At 44.9% G+C, this 22,540-nt stretch overlaps 1 protein-coding gene across 12 annotated transcripts in view; it reads left to right on the top strand.

Annotated features, from left to right (window-relative positions):
• The window catches only part of Ambra1 (autophagy and beclin 1 regulator 1), a 199,516-nt gene that overhangs the window by 173,559 nt on the left and 3,417 nt on the right, over window positions 1-22,540 (top strand). For all 12 annotated transcript variants that reach the window (XM_048428441.3, XM_048428439.3, XM_048428451.3 and 9 more), the window contains 3 exons: window positions 9,155-9,294; window positions 17,600-17,692; window positions 18,687-18,880. In XM_048428441.3, coding sequence (XP_048284398.1) covers window positions 9,155-9,294; window positions 17,600-17,692; window positions 18,687-18,880 — 427 coding nt within the window. The remainder of the gene's footprint in view (window positions 1-9,154; window positions 9,295-17,599; window positions 17,693-18,686; window positions 18,881-22,540) is intronic.

Below are 22,540 nucleotides of genomic sequence, written 5' to 3'. Positions count from 1 at the left end.
CTGAGCTGCTTTTGCTGAATTCCCAAAACACTAAACTGTGTTCCCTCTCAGCTTTCATTTTCTAATTGGAACAAGGCACAATATTGTAACAGAAAACTGCAATTAATTTTCTAAAATAGTGGCAACTTGCACATTATAATAACTTTGGTTGTAACCAAGTGAAAGCATAATAACAAAATTACTAATGAAGCCAGAAATAGTCATATACCAAACTGTTCTTCCAGTGTGTGTCGTAGAAGCCCTATCTTACTTAGGGAAAGAGCAAAAAGTCAGGGCTGGGGCAGGGGCCCAAGGAAAAGACATGTAATTGGCATTCTCAGCTGTAAGTTAGTGTCTTCCAAATGGAAGTTAGCATGCCATGTTCTTTTCCCCAAGGCGTGGACCATCCTTCCCCACCAGATGGTCCAGCACTGGAGCTCAGTGGTGGAGTGCTTTTCTAACACGTGCAAGGCCAGATTCCACCCCTGGCAGCACAAGGAGGAACTGGGAAATAATCCTCAGCACCTTAGAGGCTCTAGGAACTTGAAGCTCAGTGGTGCTGGCTCACACACAGTCTTCTTTACCGTCCTTTGACTTGGACGGTATTTATTGAGCTATTCCTTAATCTTGGAGAAAGCAGATCCAACCTTTAGCTGGGGCCGAGGGGAATACTGAAATCCCTGGCACTTTATTTTTGTATCTTAGAAGGGTATACCATTTCTTCAAGGGGAGAGTGGGACAGAAGCAGGACAGCTTTGTTGTCAGAAATTATTTACTCCTTCCCAAGATTCTGTCCTCATTAATTTCCTTAACGCTGCCTGTCAGTTGAAAAAAAAGCTGCTTCCGCTGCAATTATCTTAAAGTTGACTTCTACAATGTAGCACAAAGCATCTATCTTCAAAAAGTTCCTTTCTTCAGAACATTGTTGAAAAGGGGGAGGGACAAGTTAAAAGTCAGAGGTGTCTATGATGTGATTTGTCAGAGAAAGGGAGAACAAAATACAAAATTAAAAATAACATTAGAACTGCCGTCAACGCTGTTCGTTCAGGAGACTTTTTCCATGACACAGTTACACAGCTCTGATGAGCCCTCTCCCCGACCCTACCCCACCTTGTGTCTCTTATTTATTTGACTTTTCGAGACATGGTTTCTCTGTGTAGCTCTGGCTGTCCTGGAACTTGCTCCAAGGACTTGACTGTCCTGAATTCAGATCTGCACCTGCCTCCGCCTTCCAAGTGCTGGAATTAAAGTGCGCTGCTGTCTCCCCCCCTCCCTCCACCATCAGCACCACCCCACCTCTGTGTGTCTTAGAAGAATGGAGTCTTTACTACATTCTAGTCTTTTCACAAAATAAAATTGTGCTTGTGCCTCCTGTGGGTACTAACCTGAAACTCTCGGGATTCAGGGAGCTCTGAAGGAAGAGTCTATTTAGGCTGGTGACGTGGCTCAGTAGCAGAGTGTTTATCTAGCCTGTGAGTTGTCCTGGCTTCAGTCGCCAGAAGGAAAAGGGGAAGCAGGGTGTGTCTCCACCACCACCTATGGTGAAGTTAGATAGCAATTAAAAATGTCCCTAAAACAAAGATCTAGGAGTCTTTTATAACAAGAAATGAGAGAGAGAAAATGTCAGTTTACATTGGACCTACATTTAATAAATAAGAGGGGCAGAATTATGCTGTGAAACTAGAGGGTGGCTGTTACATTTGGATTGAAGGGCTCAGTAGCCAGGGATATTTCTACATAAATAGTCAGAATTGATAACCTTGGAGTTCACTGTGAGTAAGAACTGAGTCCAGGTTTTGATAGTTGCTTAGGAATGTGAAAGAAAGTCTTTCAATATGTCTGATTAATGTCTCTCATCACTTCCCTGCTCCACCCTCCACTCTTTGAATTAAATTTAGGACAACTCAGAATTTTTTTTGTCAAGGTCCAGGGAGGGACTTTGTTGGGTCTAAGACTACAGCAGTGCACAAAAACCCCGGTGCTTCTCAGCTGATGCTTTGCTGCTGCTGTTTCTGTTTGTTTAATGCAAGTGATTGTGCTTTAGACCATCTTGCTACATAGCCTAAGATGGCCTTGAACTCAGGATTTTCCTGTTTCAGCTTCCTAAGTTCTGGGATTTCAGGTGTGCCCCACCATGCCAGGCCAAGCCCTGCTTCTTGACTGGTCTTGTCACTTCCATCTCCAAAATCTTTATTGTGTGTGGCGCCCAGGAGGCATGAATTATTGACTTCATGAATGTGAGTTACATTGAGTTCTGAATGTTATGTGCTTCCCTGGCCCTACATGCACATACAGTCTGTTCACCACCATCAGTGTACACAGTAAATCACACTGAACAGAGACATTAATAAGGATCTTCCCTTTGAAAATAGGGGGTTTCTTGTTCATTTTCGTGATTCTGCTATTCTTGCCTTCACCAGATAAAAAGAGGAAATTAACTAACTTGATATTCTGATCATTGTTTTCAAATAAACACTTTATTAGTCTTTTTCTATTTCTGAGACAGTTATTCTCTATAGCCCATCAGATCGTGAATGGATTACAAGCATGTATCACCATACCAGACTTTAAAGAATTACTTTTAAAAATATAGACTTGGGGACTGGAGAGATGGCTCAGTGAGTGATTAAGAGTATTTACGGCTGCTGCAGAGGACCATTGTTCAGATCCCAGCACCATATTGGATGGGTCACAACCACCTGTGGCCCTAGTTCAAAAGGGATCTGATGTCTTCTTTTAGCCTTTTGGAGCGCGCGCGCACACACACACACAGACACACACACACACACACACTCACACTCAAATAAGTAATAAGATAAATTTTTAAGGGTTGGGAGGTCCTAGAGAGATGGCTTAGCAGTTAAGGGCATTTGCTGCTCTTTAGGAGGACCCTATTCAGTGCCCAGTCCCCATGTCAAGTGGCTCACAACTACCTGTGAATTCAGCTCCAATGGATCCATCACCCTCTTTTGGCCTCTGAGGCCATCTTAACACACATGGCATATTCACACACATACACATGTTTGCATAAAAGTATAAATAAATATTTTTATAAAAAAAAAAGATAGTCTTGAGCCAACAAGATGGTTTATTGAGTAGGCTTGGCACCAAACCTAATGACCTAAGTTCAATCTCTGGAAAACACATGATGGAAGAAGAGAGCTGACTCCCACAAATTGGCCTCTGACCTACACTTATGTGCCATGGCAGGTATGAATGTGCAGGTGTGTACACACAAACACATGCACATACAATGTTTAAAAGAATATTTTAATCTACACCAGGAGTGTCGGGGTATAGCTAAGTGATAGAGAGTTTGCCTAGTATTCACCCTGCCCTGAGTTTTATCTTTAGCACACAAACGTAAAGAAACAGGACTTGGAAATAGCCAATGGGATTCAGGTTTCTTAGAAAGTATTCTGGGCATGTAATCTGAGTGGTAGAACACTCACCTAGCATCTTCAGAACTCTACATTGGATCCTAGGACCACAAAAAGAAAACTAAAGTTAAGCATGGTGATACATTCCTATGATCCAGCATCTCAGAGGTTGAAACAGGGGATTTTAAATTTCAGGCCATGTTAGACTGCAGAGCAAGGTCAACTCTGCCTCAAAAATTAAAACAAAGATGGTGTGCCAACCCCTGGCCTACCCTGAAATATGTGTTTCTTGGCTGTTGATAAAGTGTGCCCATCTATTTTCAGTGGAATAGTCAACTGTTTCTTGCCATCTGCTTTACACTAATCTTTCCCATCTTCATTGGGAAAATTGGTTTTCTTCTAATCAGCTTCTCATTAAAACGGGTTTTCCATCCTTTAGCTTTCTCTTCCTCTAGGTACCATCGTGTACCTTTCATCTTCTATCCTCCATTTTTCCTTTTTTGAACCAGTTTCAGTTATCTTAAGGCAAAGCCTGGCTGCTAGCTGCACTAGACCTCCAGCCATCACTACAAGGTTCAAGTGTCACAGATGATGGCTGCTGGCTTCTTACCTGGCTTGCTCTGAGCAGTGCAGTTTATGACTGGGCCTGATGGTCTGGGTTTTATTGACATGCAGTAGAAAAAAGGGGATCTTGTTAAAGACTGTAGCATGTTTTTCATGTGTTGTGTTCTGTTGGGGACAGGCTTTTCCAGAGCTTGGGCTTCTCTAAAGCTCCTTGTGCAGCACAAGCCTCGGACTGGAAATCTTCTTCCCTCTACTTCTGTGATGCTAAGATTATAGTGCACACAGCCATACCCAGTTCTTTTTGAAATTTAAAGGTTTTCTACTTACCTTTCATTCTTTTCTAATACTCTTCCTTTAACAAGAAATAAGCCCTCAGCCATGCAGTGGTGGCACACACCTTTAATCCCAGCACTGGTAATGGCAGAAGCAGACTTTTTCTTTTGTTCCTACTGTCTTTTGTAGTTTGAGGAATGGATAAGCAGGTGATCCATGGGTTGTGTTGACCCCTAGAAGTGGAGGGAGGAATCATAGTCTTCCTCTACTCCCTTAGAACTATGAAGATTTGGTGACTTGGCCCATTCCCTATTGATGTACTGAGACTGTATGGTTGCTATAATCTATTCCTTCTAGCATATTCTCATTTTCTTTGTAGATGATAGACAAAATGAGAATGCTGTGCTTCCCAGGAGGGGAGATGTGCTGTTAGCACCTGTCATGTTCCAAAGCATAACGCAGGTGAAACCGAGACTTTGCAGACATGAGTCAGCGGTGTGGTTTTGTATGGTTTCTTGCACAGGACCCTCAGGTTCTCACAGTTCTCTTCCAGTGTCCTAGAATTAGTGTAGTTCATGGGATGTCATTCTGGGTCAGGAGGTTGGCAGATGACTGGCATGACCTTTCACACACCTAGGGACTTCAGGACACTTGAAAGGTGTTAAGGAAACCTTTCTTTTTTCTTTTTCTTTTTCTTTTTTTTTTTTTTTTTTGGTTTTTTTTGAGACAGGGTTCCTAGCTGTCCTGGAACTAGCTCTTGTAGACCAGGCTGGCCTCGAACTCACAGAGATCCGCCTGCTTCTGCCTCTCAAGTGCTAGGATTAAAGGCGTGCGCCACCACTGCCCAGCTGGAAACCTTTCTTTAACTTTATCTGTGGAACCTTAGCTGAGGCAAAGCTGTCTGCTACACTGAATCAGATTGTTGGTGCAGATGAACTTGATTCACAGAGCCCAACCCCATCACAGTCTTGCCTGGTTTAGACAGACTCATGACTGAAAAACCACACATGGTTCAGGAGTAACTGGAGCTACCTAACCTTCTGTCAGTTTGGGGAAAATTTTGCCCAGATAATTTTCTCATCTCCAGCGCTTGAGTACTTGTGAGACACATTTTCTCTCCATGAGGGACACTGAGAGCTGTCTAGCTCTGGCCAGGGAAAGGGGTAGAAAACTCTCCAACTCCTCAGATTGGGTCAGGCTCTCTCTGCTGAAGGGCCGTTAGGTTGCGTGAATGTCTGAAAGGACCTCAGAGTCAGGAATCTCGTGCTCCTCCATCTCCTAGGCGCTCCTCTGCCCTGGCAGTCTGTGCTCATCTCCTTCCGCTCACTCTCATGCTTCAGTGTGGTGGTCAGAAGCTAATGTCCATAGCACATTCTTCTAGCTTCCTGCCACAAATTAGGTTGTAGCCTGATCTCCAAATGCTGCTGGTGACAGATCATTGGAGTTGCCCCTTTAACTCTGCTTAAGGACTCGGGTTTGGGAAAGATAACATACAGCCAGGGGATGAATCCACATTCCATGACCCTTAGGGCACAGCAGGCACTCTTAACCACCAAGCCATGTCCTTAGCCCCACATCTTTATTTAAAGGAAAAGTCTTGCTTAGGAACAGAGAAAAAGGAATGCTGTTGCCACCTGTGTGAACCATCACCCAGATATACCAAGTGTTCATCAGTAGCTCTGAGTGTGTTCAAAGCTCCTGCCAAATATGTTTGTATGAGGAGATTAATCCACAGGCCAGGCAGCCATATTCTGGATGATTAGAACTCAAGTTCATAAATTCTCCAGGCCTTTTTTTCCCCCTCCTTAAGATAGAGCCTTATGTAGCCCAGGCTAGCCTCAGATTTGGAGAAGTTCTCCTGCTTCTCTCCCTTAAACACTAGTATTACAAAGATGTGTGTCACTGTACCTGATATCATTGGGCTGGATTTTAGTTAGAAAATTTGTGAGCCCTGGCTAATTCTTTTTAGTTGAGTCTCACAGGAAATATGTTTCTTTATTTACTTAATGTGTATGGGCATTTTGTCTACATATATATATGTGTGTGTGTGTGTGTGTGTGTGTGTGTGTGTGTACCACTTGCATGCCCAAGGAGACCAGGAGAGGATATTGAATCCCTGGGACTAGAGTACAGATGGCTGTGACCCACCTAGGTCACAGGTCAATGCTGGGAATTAAACCCTGGCCCTCTAGGAGAGCAGCCAGTGCTCTTAACTACTGGGTCATCTTAACAGCCCGGCATAGGAGGTCTTTATCGTTGTTTTGATTTGGCTTGGTGTTTTTTGTTTTTGTTTTTTAATTTGGTGCGTGTGTGTATGTAGGTGAACTTATGCCGCGGTGTATGAGTGCTCAGGAGTCACTTGTTTCTCACACCTTGTGGGATACAGAGGTCGCAGGCCTGTATGCAAGTTCCTCTGCCTGCTGAGCCATCTCTGTGGCCTTTGATTTTTTTTGTTTTGTTTTGTTTTGAGGTAGTCTCAAAATGGCCTTGAACTTCTGTTCCTCACACCTCAGCTTCCAAGTGCTGTGTGTTCCTCGATGTGTTCCATCTTAATACAGCAAGCATAGTTAGAGCTCAAGCCAAAGCCAGTTCTGTGTTGGTAAAGGCTCATTCAACCTGAGGACCGCAGCAGAGCCATTCTAGCACAGTACCAGCAGCTGCTAGACACCTTTCTCAGAGCCACACCTGAAAAGTTACTGATCTCAGGATTCTGGTTGTATGATAATATATGGGATGTGCATGCATTGTGGAGATTGTCTTGGTGAAGGCTTTTCTAGTTGGTATTCATATTCTCAAATCCAAGACTGCTTGCTTTGAGCAGATCAGGAAAGAGACTCTTCATTTGAGTTTTATTTCTTTGGAGTGGGGCATTGAGGCAGGGTCACACCATATAGCCTAGGCTGATCTCAAAACTAAGGTCCTCTTGCCCAGCCTCAAGGGTTAGGATTACAAGGCTGCACCACCATTCCCACTCCAGGTTTTAGCTTCAGTGCTTTTTTCTTTTAGTCTCTTTTTTAAATTTTTTTATTTTAAGTGTTCATACAAAATATTTTGAGCATATTTTCTCTCCCCCCCCCTTTTAGTCTCTTATTAGAGTAATCAGAAAATAATTATCAACTGGGTGTGATAACACACAGCTTTGATCTCAACATTCTGGAGGCCCAGGCAGTCATATCTCTGAGTCTGAGGCCAGCTTGGTCTACACAGCAAGTTCCAGAATAGCCAGGGCAACACACAGGGAAACCCTGTCTTGGGGAGGGAAGAAAAGAAAAGAAAAAAGAAAGAGAAAGAATTATTAAATTAGATATGGCTGAGGTGAAAGGATCATTTGAACCCAAAAATTAAAGGACAGGTTGGGCAAGACCCTGTCTCCAGTATAATAATAATTTTATTAACTTTAGTTATCAAAGTACCTTAAATTCAGTCTATATGCACGGCTCAACTACCCTGCCTCTGCCATCCCTAGAAGCAAATGAAGGCAGAGGAAATCCATCCTACCTGACAGTTTAAAGATCAGGGAGGCAGAAACAAAAGTGGGAAGAAATGAGGAGTCTCAACTCCTGCCCTTCCACGGCTCTCTAGGGATCTGAAGTGCAGGCTCCTTGCCACAGTATCCGCAGCTGCTATTTATAAGCTTATGCCATGCCAGGCAATTTTTATATCCCTCATTTCTTAAATTTTCCTACTTATTTGAATGCAAGTGTTTCTGTGGTGGGAGTGATTGGTTGGTCAGTTCCATCCCCGTCCCCTCTGTTGCCCTGCCGTTTGTGGTACATGGCACGGTACTTGGTGCTTCAGCATGCTAGGCAAGTGCACTGTTAAACATGCTGCATTTCAGCTCTCTTTTCACTTTTTTTTTAAAAAAATGTATTTATTTGTTTGTTTGTTTATTTATTTATCTTTGAGATAGAATGTCACATAGTCTAGACTGGTTTTTAACTTTCTGTAACCAAAGATGACTGGTCATCTTGTCTCCTCCTCCTGAGTGCTGGGGTTTCAGCTGTATATCACCACACACGTGGTGCTGGAGATCAAACACAGGACGTCGTGAATGCTTAGGCAAGCACTCTGTCAATTGAACTGTATCCTCAGACTTGAATGTGGGAGATTTTTAAGCTAAGATCTAGACAAGTTATTATGTAGTCACATCAGGGTTCAAAGTTAAGTTCAAGTAAAGGCCCCTGTCTTTTCATTTTTCTCTTCCATGCCCCAATCTCTGACCAAAGGTGCTTTTGAAATGACTTTCAGGTGAGCGTCAGAGATCTTGTCACTGGATTTCCCTTGAGCCCAAACTGTAGATGAAGCCAGGTGACCCTCAAGACAAAGTAGCTTTTGGAAAGATGACAGAAATCACTGAAATGGGAATTTCTGCCTTTGAGAAAGGAGATGGATCTAATGGTGGTTTATTAAGCCAGAAGGCAGTCATGGGCCTGCAAGTTGAAGATTCCCCCTACCCTGCTCCCCACATCTGAATTTACCTTTTGAATTTCCTCAACAATAGCAGCTTTAACAGTGCTTTTAATTAGATGAATTAAGAATGTTCTCTGATGTTATCACCCCCTCCCGCCCCCCTATCACCTCCAATTCCCCATTGCTGTGGGAGCTCTGGGTTTCCATAGTAACAATACTACCAGCCCAGTTTGCCTTTCACTGGTTCTATGCTGGTCACAGGAAAGTGATAGCCATTCCTTTCCAGTGTGGTGAGCTGTAGGTGAGGCCTTTCTGGCCCTTCTGTCAAAGCAGTGAGGTGAGGTGTGCTGAGATTGTTAAGTGTGCTCCTAGAAGAGACTTAGCTCTCTGGAAAGTAAGAGACTCCCACTCCTCCTTCCCCAGGGTCTCAGCCCATTCTCAGTCTAAAGTCTCCTCCTTTCCCTGTGATTAATTTGATCCTCCTTGGATTTCTTATTTTTGGTAACAAGTTGTTTCTCCTCCCATTCTTTTCTCTGTCTCCCACCCAGAGAGTTTTCAACGTCCTTTACCCCATGCCTGCTGACCAGCGGAGACATGTCAGCATCAACTCTGCCCGTTGGCTACCTGAGCCAGGGCTTGGTTTGGCCTATGGCACCAACAAAGGAGACCTGGTGATCTGCCGACCAGAGTGAGTTTCTCAAGGGGTGGGTATGGGAACATGAATCTGTAGTAGAGGCTAGCATATATAAGATCTTATGGTGAATCTTTGGCACTGCCCCCACCCCAAAAAACCACTTCAGATACTGTACTTTCCTGAGTCTAGACAGTGTTATATTTCCTTTGTTGTCTCTTACTGTCTGTTTTCCTAGTTATTGTACCCTCAGGCAAATAAATGGTTCTTTTTAAAAGCTTTTTTTGGAAAGTTTGACAAGTGGTCTCATTTTTATGTAAATGCAAAGGACATGAACCTAAGAAATAAAATTGGAAACAGTCTTGTTAAAACCCCAGTTTGGAGACCTGGAGAGATAGTTCAGCAATCAAGAGTACTGTTTTTCTCGTTGAGACCCAGGTTAGGTTCCCAGTACTCGCATGGTGGTTCACAACCATTTGTAACTATAGTTCAAGGGGATTTGATTCCCTCTTCTGATCTCCACAGGTGCCAGGATAAATGTGTTGCATATATATACATGTAGACAAACATACACATAAAATTATATTTTTATTGTTATAAAATTATAGATTATATATTATAAAATAGTATGCTTTATTATTTATATTATGCCTATAGTATATTATTACATGCTATAAAGAATAATAAAATAAAATAAACACACATAAAATAAATAAACCCATCAGTCAGGTGCTAATCTCTAATAGCATGTTTCTGTGTCCTGTCTCTGTTCCTTTTTACTTGAAGCCCTAGCTCATAATAGTGAAAGCAGATTCAAAAACTCAATTTAAAGTCGCAGTGATTATTACCTGGACGTGAAGTAAGAGAAGAGGAGCAAGAGCACTTCTGTCTTAGTGACACCCTTTTCCCTTTCTCTGGCTTTCTGAAGGCTAGAGGTCTCTCTAGGCGCTTACTCTAGATCCTGGAATCAGCCTGCTTTATTATCAGTTTCTAGACTCAGCCAGGCAGAGAGTGTGAAGCCCTGCTTCACTGCAGATCAGGCTGATTGCTGCGTGGGACACTGTGGGGAGCCAGCTGACTAAATGCTACTTCTGCCTCCAGGCTGCCCTAATTCTATTCTTCACTTGGTGCAGTTTTCTAGAGCGTTGTATAGACCAGACTGCATGTTATAGCTGGTTTTGCAAAGTCTTTGGTATTTGGCCTTTGGATGAACCCATGTTGTCATTATTTCTATTTATTTTATTTTTTTGGAGACACAAGATCTTATGTATCTCAGGCTAACCTCAGACTTTCTTTATCATCAGGGAGGATCTTCTGATCATCTTGCCTCTACCTTCCAGGTTCTGTGATTATAGCCTCTCCCTCAGAGCCAGGTTATGCTGTACTAGGATTTGAATCCAGAGCTTTGTATATTAATTTACCAGGCAAGCATTCTTCAACTGATCTGCATCCCCATCTTCCACATGCCTTTGTTTTGGGATTTGGTGGGGCCTTGGTGTTTTTCCTAAGAATGTATTTGGATCTGTTCTTATGGCCGGGTAGGTGACTGGGGATTGACCCTGTCGATCAGCTAAGTTAGAACAGTGGCACTTGGGAGAGAAAACCTAGTTTATTAGAACTAGTGGTACTTTCATTCCATCTTGAATATTATTCATCCTCCCAAAGAGGCTGCTGTTTACATTTGACCCAGTAAAGGTGGTCTTGGAGCAGGGAGTTCTGGCAGTTACTTGCTCCTAAGTTTCTGTGTCCACGAAGCCTTTCTCCGTACTTCCAGAGCAGAGCCTACCTCTTTGATGGCCCAGACACTGGACCTGTCACTTTCTGGCCTTTCTCTGTGCTGTCCCTAGTCTAGGGTCTGTGTGGGATCTCAGATACTTCTTCTCCCCAAACCACATGACTCTGGTTATCTTTCATCTCATTAGGAAGTCCTAAGAGAAATCTAGTAGACATCTTTTCCAAAATTGATACAGGATTCTTTTCACACTTACCAACACTATAGTTACAGCCTTTCTTTTCCTGTTTTTCAGAGACCTCATTCTTCCACCATCTTGTTTTATCTATGGCTTCTACCACTCACCTTTGTCCCTAGCAAACCCTCTCCTTTATAAAGTGAGAGCCTCCCAGAAGCTCTCTAACCCAGGCTGTTGTCACCCTCCCGATGTCGTGTCTGAACCCTATCCCACATATCTGCTGAGAGTCACAGACTCCTCAGTCAGACGTGAAGGGGACTTTGGCCTCTCTTCTCTCTCCTCCCCATGTGTCGTCTTCAGCATCCCAGAGTCTTATTGAGCCTAACCATCTTTAAAGAAAGAAACTCTAACCTAAGTAAAATGGACACTGGGCCATGCATGGGACAGTCCCGTCCCAGGCCAAGTAGAGGTAACTTAGCCTACCAGTTTTGGTTCTGCTATTTATTCCGATTTCTTGGGATCCCATATTCTTAAGATAAGAAATCTCAGCTCTGCTATAAAATTGGAATGAATGAGACAAAGTTTCCCCAGGTCTCCCTACGTAGCCAAGGTTGGCCTTGACACACACTGTAGCCTGGACTCCCTCACATTCCCCATCACAAGCTCTTCCCTTTATGCCGAGCTCAGCCACCTTCATAGTTGATTTTTACTTCAGACAAGGTAAGAAAATTATCAATTATCTAAGGCCTCCCCACAAATTGAGTCTCTGAATTTTCCAATCCAGATCTCTTTCCTATAACTGGTATTTAGCCCTTTTCCTATCCAAAAAAAAAAAAAAAAACCCTCTAAAGCAGGATATGGTGGTGTATGACTATAATCTCAGGAGCGGAGGAAAAACGACTGTTAGGAGTTTGAAGCTCCCTTGGGTTAGATAGTAAGACTCTCAAAAAAAAATGAAAAATAAAACAAGGCCTTTGAGGTGGCTCAAACAGTTAAAGGGCCTGAGTTTAATCCCCGGGACTCATATGGTAGAGGGAAATTATCAAAGCCCTGAACTCCTTTTGACTTCAGATGAGTGTCACACACAAGTACAAAAGATAAACGTGTTTTTAAAAGTTAGGTGTTTTTTTTGTTTGTTTGTTTTTTGTTTTTTTTTTTTTAGTTTCAAAGAAAGAAGCATATCACAGGAATGTGCACATGCTTTTGTGGCTTCCTGGGTCCTATTTAAGGGAATCAGACAATTGGTTCTTTGGAAAATGGGAGGGCAAGCTCTAGAGTGTTGACATCTGTGATAGGCCTCTTGCCTCGACTGAAAACAGAGAAGTAGGAGGTCAGGGTGCCTGTCTGTTTCATTGGCAGCTGCTTAAGCTTGCTGCCTGTCCCTGGGTGATGTAGTTCCCTGGCACACCCATTCCCAAGGGCACAGAATACAGCCCACCAGCTGGACCAAGATTGTAACCCTCCTCCAAAACAGGTGGCTGCCTGCCTTTGTCCAGACACAGGCAGCTGTGTTACATTTTGTTCTCTCAATGCTGGTCTTGATTCTCTTCCATTGTCTCAACCTCAGCACTCTTGCCAAGCACAAGGACTGGAAACAAGCTCCTTGGGTATCTCTTGGTGGTTGTAAATCCCCACTTGACAGTAGACAAAGGCTTTAGAGAATATCCCATCTCATGCTGGGAAAGAACTCTTAGGACAAGTGAAGGCTGTCCCTTGAGGGCCAGTACCAAGCTATCATGCCATTGTGGCCAATAGCCCAGCTTTCCCTTCCTAGTAATGTGATGTACCTCACTACTTCCAGGCTGCTGCTGCTGTACCTCTGGCTTAGCCACCACTACTGATCCTCACAGTGAGTGTGAAGGACCACTGGCTCCATGGGTTTTCCCTGTTAATGAAGGTGTGGGGAGGTGTTACTAGACCATTGCTTCCAGAGTCAGGTCAGAAGGCAGACGAGATGGGCAGAAGAAAAGTAGCCTGACCATGTAGCACAGGGAACCTTGGCCGAGGGTGGTGCTCCCCCCAAAGCCCCTGAAGGAGCTGCCACTATAGATGGTAATTATAATCAAGCGTTAACCAAGCAGGGACAAGGAGAGCCAGACTGCCACAGAGACTCCATCCTTCAGGAGAGCCAGGTGCCAACTCTCTCCCTCACCATAGAGATAGTGCAGATAAATGCCACTCTTCCTGGAAACAGTCCTCAGAGGCAGCCCTGAGACCAACAGATGAAGAGTGCTCTCAAGAAGCTAGGAAGCTCAGAGCCACAGATTGTGTGGATAGAATATTAGGACCACTGAGAAAGCAAAGCTGTCTCTTATTTCTATCAAGGAGCCCAGGAGGCTTCCAGCAGTGAGACTGATTGAGCCACACCCAGAAGCATAGCTTAGAGAGACTGTTGAAGAGAGTCAGGTGCTGTGTAGAAACCCCTTGATGACTTCCCAGTCTTTATCCCTTTGTATGTTTGTCTAGCTCCCAGGAAGGACCTAAAACAAACAGTGACTCAACCCTTTGTACCAAGAGCTGGCTGCAGATCATTCTTAGAACTTAAAGGGAGAGTCAGTGATGTTCAGTCCCCAAAGAGGGTATCTTCAACTCTGTATTCCTTCAGTACAATACAGTACCCAGATTTGAAATCAGACCCAAGCCTTGTCATTGTAAGACTCACTGGCCACAGAAACAGAATAGTGTAGGCAGGGCTCAGACTCAACGCCCTTCAGCTTTACCATACAGGTGTGTACCGATAGTCACATGCTCCCTGTGATCCCTGTTGGTTTGCAGTTGACCTCTTCAGCAAGGACTCAGCCCCCAGCTCTTAAGGGAGGGCACACGCTGCCTGATTTGTGTGTGTGTGTGTGTGTGTGTGTGTGTGTGTGTGTGTGTGTGTATGTTTAGGGGGGTCCTTGGCCTCTTGTGTCATGTTGATGGTTCACTGACTGGTTCTTCTAAAGGTTTCCTTCTCAGACAGAAAGAAGCTTCCTGGTTACACAGTACATGGTTTGTTGTAGGTTAGGCGTGAACAGTTTGTTGTTGTCACTAGCTAGCCCCGAGTAACAAGAACTACAGAGGCGGGATTTGGCAGAGGCCCACATGGAATTGCAACCTGTCAATAAATCTTGACAAGTTTGTAAATCAAAGGCTTCTTGGCAGCTGGCTTCACGTAGACATAATGCAGCCAGGATTTGCTCACCAGAAAGTGCTGTTTTGGGAAGGCTCTGCAGTTTGCTTCTGGACATTTGCCTTTCTCTAATGCAAGACTGTCTCTCGCCTTTGCCGTCCAGTAGCCTTTTGACCGCACAGAATTAACTATTAGAGGAAGGAACCTGTACTGGATAAGGAGGGATCTGAGTAAGAGTCCAGTGACCATGAGCTCTGCAGGCAGATATAAGAACAGTTGTAGAGGCAGAGATGCCAAGATCAAATACCATCAGGGGTTTCCTGAATGGACTGTCTTCCTTGTTTATAGATGCCTACCATCTCACCTTGCCATGGTTGTGTCTCTAGAGTCCTTGTAAGACCATAGTTCTAAGTTAAGGTCCATCTTGATGGTCTCCCTTAACCATGTTTACCTCCTAAATACTGGTGTTGGAACTTAAGAATATGAAGTTGGAAGAACAGAGCTCTTCAAGCCAAACTCTTGAAGAATGTGGATTTCTTGACTTGTTCTGGAGCACTGTGAGATGTTTTAGATACACTTAGGCTATCTACCAGATCTAATTAGTGAATTTAAAACTGTTATTTGGTTGGTTAGATGGATCGGTGGGTGAAGGTGCCTGACTCCATGCGTGATAGCATGAGTTTGATCTTAAGACCCATATGGTAAAAGGAGAGGACCAACTCCTACACATTGTCTTTAGACCTTCACATGCCTGCTGTACCATGTGTGACACACACAGTAAATAAATATTTAATAATATTTAGTAAATATAAAATGTCTTGTTTTAAGAGGTGTTAGAATGATAGCTTAGTGGTTAAGAGCATTTGCTATTCCTTTTTTCCCTTTTTAATTGAAAAAAAAATTTATATATTCTGATCACACTTTTCCTCTTCACCAATTCTTTCCAGATCCTCTCCATGCCTTTTTTTCTCTCTTAAAAAACAAAACAAAATAGGAAACACTTATAAAACTACATAAATGGAAACCAGAATATGTAAGCAAAGATCAGTAAAAACAAAATGATGCTCAAACAAAGCAATATGAGACAAAGGTCTACAGAAATGCCATTGAGTTTGTTTTGTATTGACCAACTAGTGGGCATGGGACCTACCCTGAAGTGTGACTAATACACTCAGTGAAATTTCATTGGAGAAAATGAATTTTTCCTTTGCAAGCAGGTATCAATTGCAGGTGGCTTCTTGGTTAGAAAGTGGTAACCCACGTTCACTTTCCACTCTTAGCCCTGGGACTCTCTCTGGCTGGAACCAGCGCAGACCCTGCGCATGCTACCGTCTGTGAATCAGTCCTGTGGGTTTGGAAAACAGCGTTTCCTTGCAGTCATCCACCACTTCTGACTCTTAGAATGTCTCTGCCTTCTCCTCTGCTGGCTCTCTGAGGCCTGAAGGGAGGGCTTTGATGAAGACATCCCATTTAAGATAGAGTTTTCCAAGTCTCTTATTCTCTGCACATTGTCCAGTGTGAGTCTCTGTGTTAATTACCATCTACTGTGCGAAGCTTCTCCGATGATGGCAGAGCAAAGCACTGATCTGTGGATACAGTGGAATGTCATTAGGAGTCTTTTTATTGCCATGCTCCTTTAACAGGACAATAGTGTTGGTTTTCCCCTAGGCTCATGACCTGTTCAATCTCAGTTTTTTGCTACCCTAGTAGTGTTAGATATGAATTACATCTCATGGAGTGGACTAACTCCAGAGAATGGTTGCACCAGCATGTCCTGATGGGTTGGTTCACTTGCTATTCTTGCAGAACCCAGGTTCAATTCCTAGCACTCAGTGACTTGACAGTATGTAACTCCAGTTCTAGAAGATCAGACATCCTTGTTTGGCTTTCACAGGCACCAAGCATACATGTGGTACACGTGCATGCATGCAAACACTCAAATATACACATAAAATAAAAATAAGTAAATCTTTAAAACAAACCTTCTCCCTTTCCCCACTTCCTGTTCTCACACTTCACCCTACTCTCAACCATAGTGTCTGCTACAAGGTAATACTTTATCAGAGAAAGACCTTTATTTAATTTTTTGCTTATTCGCTTGATGAGACAGAGTTTCACATAGCCTAACTAGCCTTCAATTCTTGATCCTTCTGCCTCTGCCTCCCAAGTTGCTAGCACTATTGTTATTTGCCATTCTGTGTAGATAGGGAGGGATCTTATCTTGTGTTTGTGGTGCTAGAGATTTTATCTAGGACCTTCTGCATGCTAGATAGGTACTGTATCACTACTGATCACCAGCAGCAGTTCTCTTTAGGGATCCACATTGCTATCCAGGATTGTAGCTTGTGACAAGTCAGTAAAGAGAGATGAGATGACCATTGCTTCCCTCTGGCATAGTGAGAAGCTGCCTGATAACAGTTGGCAGCCCAGGAAGCTCAGCAGATAGAACACTGCAGAAGATCTACCTGAACTACACCTTTTGCCTGTCTTGCTGAACCTGGCCAGGGAGACTCTAGGTCCAGAAAAGAAAACAGTATAGCCATTCAGCTCCGGGCAGATAAGATTGTTAAGGTACCTCCATTCTTCCTCTTAGCATCTTGGCAATAGGAAAGGGCTCAGGGCATGACCCTCTGCTCCTGAAGACCCAGTGGTCCCTTCTGACACCTGTCTATAGCACATGTCTTTCCAGGAAGTCTATCTCTTGTTCACCACTGTGTGTCTGAATAACACTTGGAACCTGCTGCATATCTGGTATTAGTGGGTTTTTTTTATTTTTGACTCTAAGGGAAGCCTACTGAAAGCATTTGGGATATTCAGAATATCTGAGACACTCTGTCTTAGGGTTTCCATTGCTGTGAAAAGACACTATGGCCAAGGCAGCTCTTATAAAGGGAAACATTTAATGGGGTGGCTTATGGTTTCAGAATTTAGTTCATTATCATGTGGCACGCAGGCAGACTTGGTGCTGGAGATAGAACTGGAGATCCCTGCATTTTGACCTGCATTTAACAGATGTAAACTGAGACCCGAGGCACTGCTGAAGCATATGGAGGAAGACTTCAAAGCCTGCCTCCAGTGACACACTTCGTTCAACAAGGCCATACCTACTCCAAAAAAGCCACACCTCCTAATAGTGCCACTCCCTATGAGCTTATGGGGGCCAATTACATTCAGATAGCACGTGCTCAGACACTGAGCACCCTAATGAGGGAGCATTTCTGTACCTGGTCTCCCATCCCAGAAGAGGGGCAGCATGAACCACCCCACTACATCCCCCAAGCCCAGGACTTGTCAAGAGTTCTTAAGCACCTTTTTAACACCTCTCCCAATGGATCTTTAGGGCCTTAAACTCTGGTGTTGAGTACTACTGGGACCAGCTAAATGAGACGGTCTTCACTGTCCACTCGAACAGCAGGAGCAGCGAGCGGCCTGGGTAAGCTGAAGTCAGAAGACTCCTGGGTTTGAGGGTCTCTGGGTCTTTCATCAACCAGAACAACTTTCCATTGATCTGTTACTTGTCTTAGACTTCTACATACAGTCAGAAGAAGACAGGGGCTAGAGCTATTGCTCAGTGGGTAAGAGTGCATACTGCTCTGAGGAAGACCTGAGTTTGGTTCCCAACACCTACATCAGGCAACTCAAAACCACCTGCAGGTCCAGCTCTAAGGAGTTGTGATGCTCTGGTCTCTGGATACTCATACCTTCACTCACATGCCCATACCCATACACAGATATACACATCACATAATTACCAAAGAAGACAGGACCCTTGCTCTTAGAGTCTCATCATAGAACACATGCCTTTCTCTCATCCTTGCCATGGTGTCTGAGCACACTTGGAGTAAGAATAAAGAGAAAAATACTACCCCATGAACTCTTGTCTGTTGCCCATAGAGAACTGCAGAGTGGGGTATCTTCAGATGACTAGGACCATAGGACTCAAGTTGCCAATGGCTGGTGCTCAGGGACCACTGAGAATAGGAATCTGGCTCTGATCTTCTTTTTCACTTAATCCACTGATGAGACCTAAAGCATTGTAAAAACAAAATATTGGTTCAACGTGAGACCTGAGGCAGGTCTTGCTTTCTGTAGGAATCACAGGGTACAGTTGGAGCAGTAATCCCAGAAGAAGCTAAAAGTGAGTAATTGGTCAGCCTCAGAAGTTGTGGACCCAGCTTTGCTGCCTGTCATAACTATCTGAAAAGTCTGTGTCTGGGGAATTACCCAAGAAAAGGAGCCTTGGGCCTTGGCCTTACTTGTGGATAGTTATCATAGCTGCATGAGGAGATACTTGTAGTGTATCTCCTTTTAAGGCTGTGGGCCTAGATGAACCACCCAACCATCAAAATATGATCCAAGACTTCTATAAGGGGTCTGTCCCAAATCCCTCCTGACTTCAGTCTGTCTTTTTTTTTTTTTTGCCTTAGAACCAGTAGAGCCACATGGCGGACAGACAGAGACATGGGCTTGATGAATGCAATTGGACTGCAACCTCGGAACCCTACCACCTCTGTGACATCTCAGGGCACTCAGACTCTGGCCCTCCAGTTGCAGAATGCTGAAACACAGACTGAGAGGGAGGAAGAGGAACCAGGGACAGCATCTTCAGGTCCTGGTGAAGGTAGGAGCCTTGAACTGCTGGCAGGGGACATCTGATTGGAAATCTGCCTTCTCGGGGCAAGTTAGACCTGTGCTCTTGGAGGATCCAGGCTGTTTACCAAAGAGCATGCATGGAAAGTGAGACTCCATAGGAAGTGCCCCTAATTTATCTCCCCTCAGCTAGCATGGCATATTGGGACTGCTACAAGCGAGGCTCTTGGTGCTCCTGTTGTGCCAGTGTTGTGATGCCATTGTGGCTGCAGCTGGACACACCAGCAGTCCCCCTTCTCACCTACTCCAGGGGACACTGCCTGCCTCAGCCCTGGCTCTCTGCTGGCCTCACACTTTAAAGAACCAATTAGCACTTCCCAGTGGTAGGGCTCAAGCCACTTTGGAACCCATCAGCAGCTGCGTTAAGCTGTTCTCACTCTCCTTACCTCCTACCTCCAGCCCCCATGCTGTTCCTAGCGCCAAACAAGTTAGCATCTAAACAGACTTTTTTGAGATCTGGTTGAGCCATTTGCCTGAAAGACCACGGAAGGAGAACATGGAAGGAGAAGCCCTGATGCACACCAGGCCAATAGTAGCAGATTTGCTTTGTTGCCTCCAGGAAATGACTTTCCTGACTAACTCTCCGTGGGGCACTTTCCTTCTCCCTGCCATGAACTGAAATGTTCAGAGTTAAATCCCTTTCTGTTGTGCAGCCCAGCCCATCTCCCACATGTAAGGCCCAAGGCTCTCTGTGTAGTAGAAACCCCTTGCTGGGGACATGAGCAGCTGGCGGTGTTAACTAACGTAGCTAGCTGTAGCTTTGAGTCTCATTCAGCCATCCAGGCCCATTTTTGCAGGGGTTTGTGAACTCTGAGCCAGTCTGGAGTCTATGAAGCTCTTTCAAGAAATCTGGGTCCTAAGTGCATGGGGAACCACTGCTTCTCCAGCAGAGCCAGAAAGTACTTCTCTTGGCAAGGGCGGTAGCCTCTAAGAGGACCCAGTGAGGCAAGTGTCCTGGGTGTTTACCCACAAGGAAGAGATTCTAAGAATGAGCCTTCCTCCTTCCTCTCAGGGCTTGGATTCAGTGAAGTTAAGCAGCTGACAACTTCAGTGTGATGGGGACTTTGGGAGGGCCAAGGAAGGGCTAGGGAAGCCTTCCAGAGAATGTGGCCCTAAGGTGAGTCCTCAGGCTGAGTTGTCGTTAGGATGGATTGGCAGCAGCATTTCAGCAACTGCTTTGAGTTAAGAACTGTGACGTGTGGACAGAGGCCCACTAGCATCAGTCTGTTTGAGGACAGAGGCTGGCTGCATGGGCGGGGTTGTCTATAGGATTCTATAGGTGGAGAGATGCCTCTGGCCGACCCAAAGGGGACGTACAGCAGTGGCTCTGTGAGTTGGATCTGCTGCTGAGGAGATGCATACCTTCTGGTGTCTTTCCTCCAAAGAGTCCTCTGTCTCTGCCTTGCTGCTTCTGGGCTGCAGTCTATTTCTTTGTTTGGGGGTTGGGGCTTAGGGTAGGCAGGAAGGTAGAAACTGTCTTTTTCTAACTGTAGGTCTAGAACCTCATTTATTTTCCCTCTTCCCTGGCTTTCTTAAAGCAAAGCAGGTAATGGTGGAGATGCTGGTCAAGAAGCCCAGCAGGCAGCAGTGTCAGAAGTCCTGGCAGAATGGTGAGGGACAACTCAAGTCCTCTGTACATGGCCTGCAGACTTCTCTCAGAGCTCTGCACCCCTCCAGCTTTCCCATGAATAGTGTTCCCTTTCAAAAATAAACCAAGATGGGAAGTATGGGCTGTGGGAGGGGATGAGGAATTGGTCACTAAGTGTCTCTTCTGGAGCCTCATGTCCAGGTGCCTATCCCATGACTCTGGTGCCAGATTCCTTACTGGAAAACCGGTTGTCAGTGTTTTCCTTGTCCACACTCCATCATCCAAGGCAAGCAGAACAAGGGGTTCCTGCCTCCTTGTGTTGACTAAACTGGTAGCCAGGTCTCCAGGAGCACGCACAGTAGAAGTCTAGGCGAGGTTAGCCCTTCTGGACTAATCACTGTCCAATCACTGTCACCAGGGCCTGGATTTGTTAGTTTGAGAAGTAGGTCTGGTTCATCGTCTGTCTAAACCCTTCCTTTGTATAAACCCAGCAGCGCCGGGCCACTTCTCCTTCAAAGATCTGAGGCTCTGACAGTGGAGCTCAGTGCTAGAGCATGTGCGTGAGGTCCTGGCTCTGTGGCCTGCGTGCCCATCTCTCCACACAGCTAACATGATAGCTGTTTCTAAGACTTTTTGAGAAGCTCTCCACAAGGGGGATTTGTTCATCTTTGTTTTTCTGCTTCTCAGGCTTCAGTCAAGAAGTTTGAGCTGCCTTAGGACTTGAGCGTGACTTTACCACAAGTTGCCCTGCTCTCTGTGCAGGAGGCAGCTCAGAAATAGAGAAGCCCACTGTTCCTCCTAGCACTGTTACAGTGCATGCCTGGCATGCGGCTGGCGTTTAAGAAGTACATAGAACCAAGGGAGCTCCCTGCCTCCCTGCGTCTAGGAGAACCATGTGGCTCTGCCCCTCAGCCTTTGGCCTCTTTCTAATCTGGTGAAGACAGAAGTTAGAGCAGCAGCCCCCATCCAGTTCCCAGGCCTGGGAAACAAGCACTGCTCTGAAAGGGCTGGAGCACAGCACACAGTGGGTGGCCGTGCCCACAATGCCCTTCAGCTGCCTTGAGTTTACATGGAAAATGATGGGGGTACAGTCTTTAGTTCTTGCTCTGCTCTTCTGGAGAATAAAGCCCCCAAAATTAAATACAGCTGAAGGGCATTGTGGGGAATTGCCAATTCCACCTGTCTTCTGCATTCAGAATGTACCTTAGAACTTGCCAAGGAAATAGTCTGCCAACAGCACTAAACCAGTCTCTTATGTTTTCTAACTAAAAGAAATACTTTAGTACAGGGGAAGAGGCAGCAGAGTTATCCACTGTGGTCACTATTGCTCCTGGATCCATATCCTTTGGGCTTCAGTATTTCTTTCCTCATGAGAATATGCCAGCTGCCTCCAGTGACTCTTAGCCTCCGCTTAGCATTCTAGGAGAGAAGCACAGCTCAGCTACAGAAGCCAGTCCTATGCACATCTCTGAATCTCCCATCCATTAATTTTCAGCATACACTGGGTCTCACATTGTATGAGGCACTGTGAACCCAAAGGCTTTAGAGAACCCCGTAAGGGAGCCACTGTGTCGTCCCTCAGAGAACTGGCCCATAAGGGACACAGACAGAGGTTTCTCCTGAGCCAGTCTTCAAAGTGACCTTGAATCTGGAGCCCCTGTGTGCAGTATCCAGCCCATTTTTAGTCCATAGGAGCCCATGGATATACATGTATTTGGCAAATAAACATTTCATCCCAGACCATGTGTTACACTACCCGGAGATGAATAAGACCTCCAGGAAGGTCCAGCAGCAAGAGATGTTGTATCCACTGGTAACTGAGCCAGAGAGAAGTATGTAGCGCTACTGAAGTTCCAGGTGCTACAGCCTCTATCCTGATTGAATGATGTGGAATTTGTAGTGGTTTCTGAGCCTGAGTTGACTTGAGACTAAAGGGATAAGTGAGAGCCTGTGTAATATGTCTCCAGTATGCACAGGCAGGGAGCAGAGCTAGCAAAGACTTTAGCAAAGACTGTTGGGTGCATTAGATAGGTCAAGGGCTAT

This window comes from Myodes glareolus, chromosome 10, assembly GCF_982192425.1.
Source record: "Myodes glareolus chromosome 10, mMyoGla1.1, whole genome shotgun sequence".
NCBI lineage: Eukaryota > Metazoa > Chordata > Mammalia > Rodentia > Cricetidae > Myodes > Myodes glareolus.
Note: the sequence above shows the minus strand (reverse complement) of the source record. Positions and strands in the feature narration are given on the sequence as shown.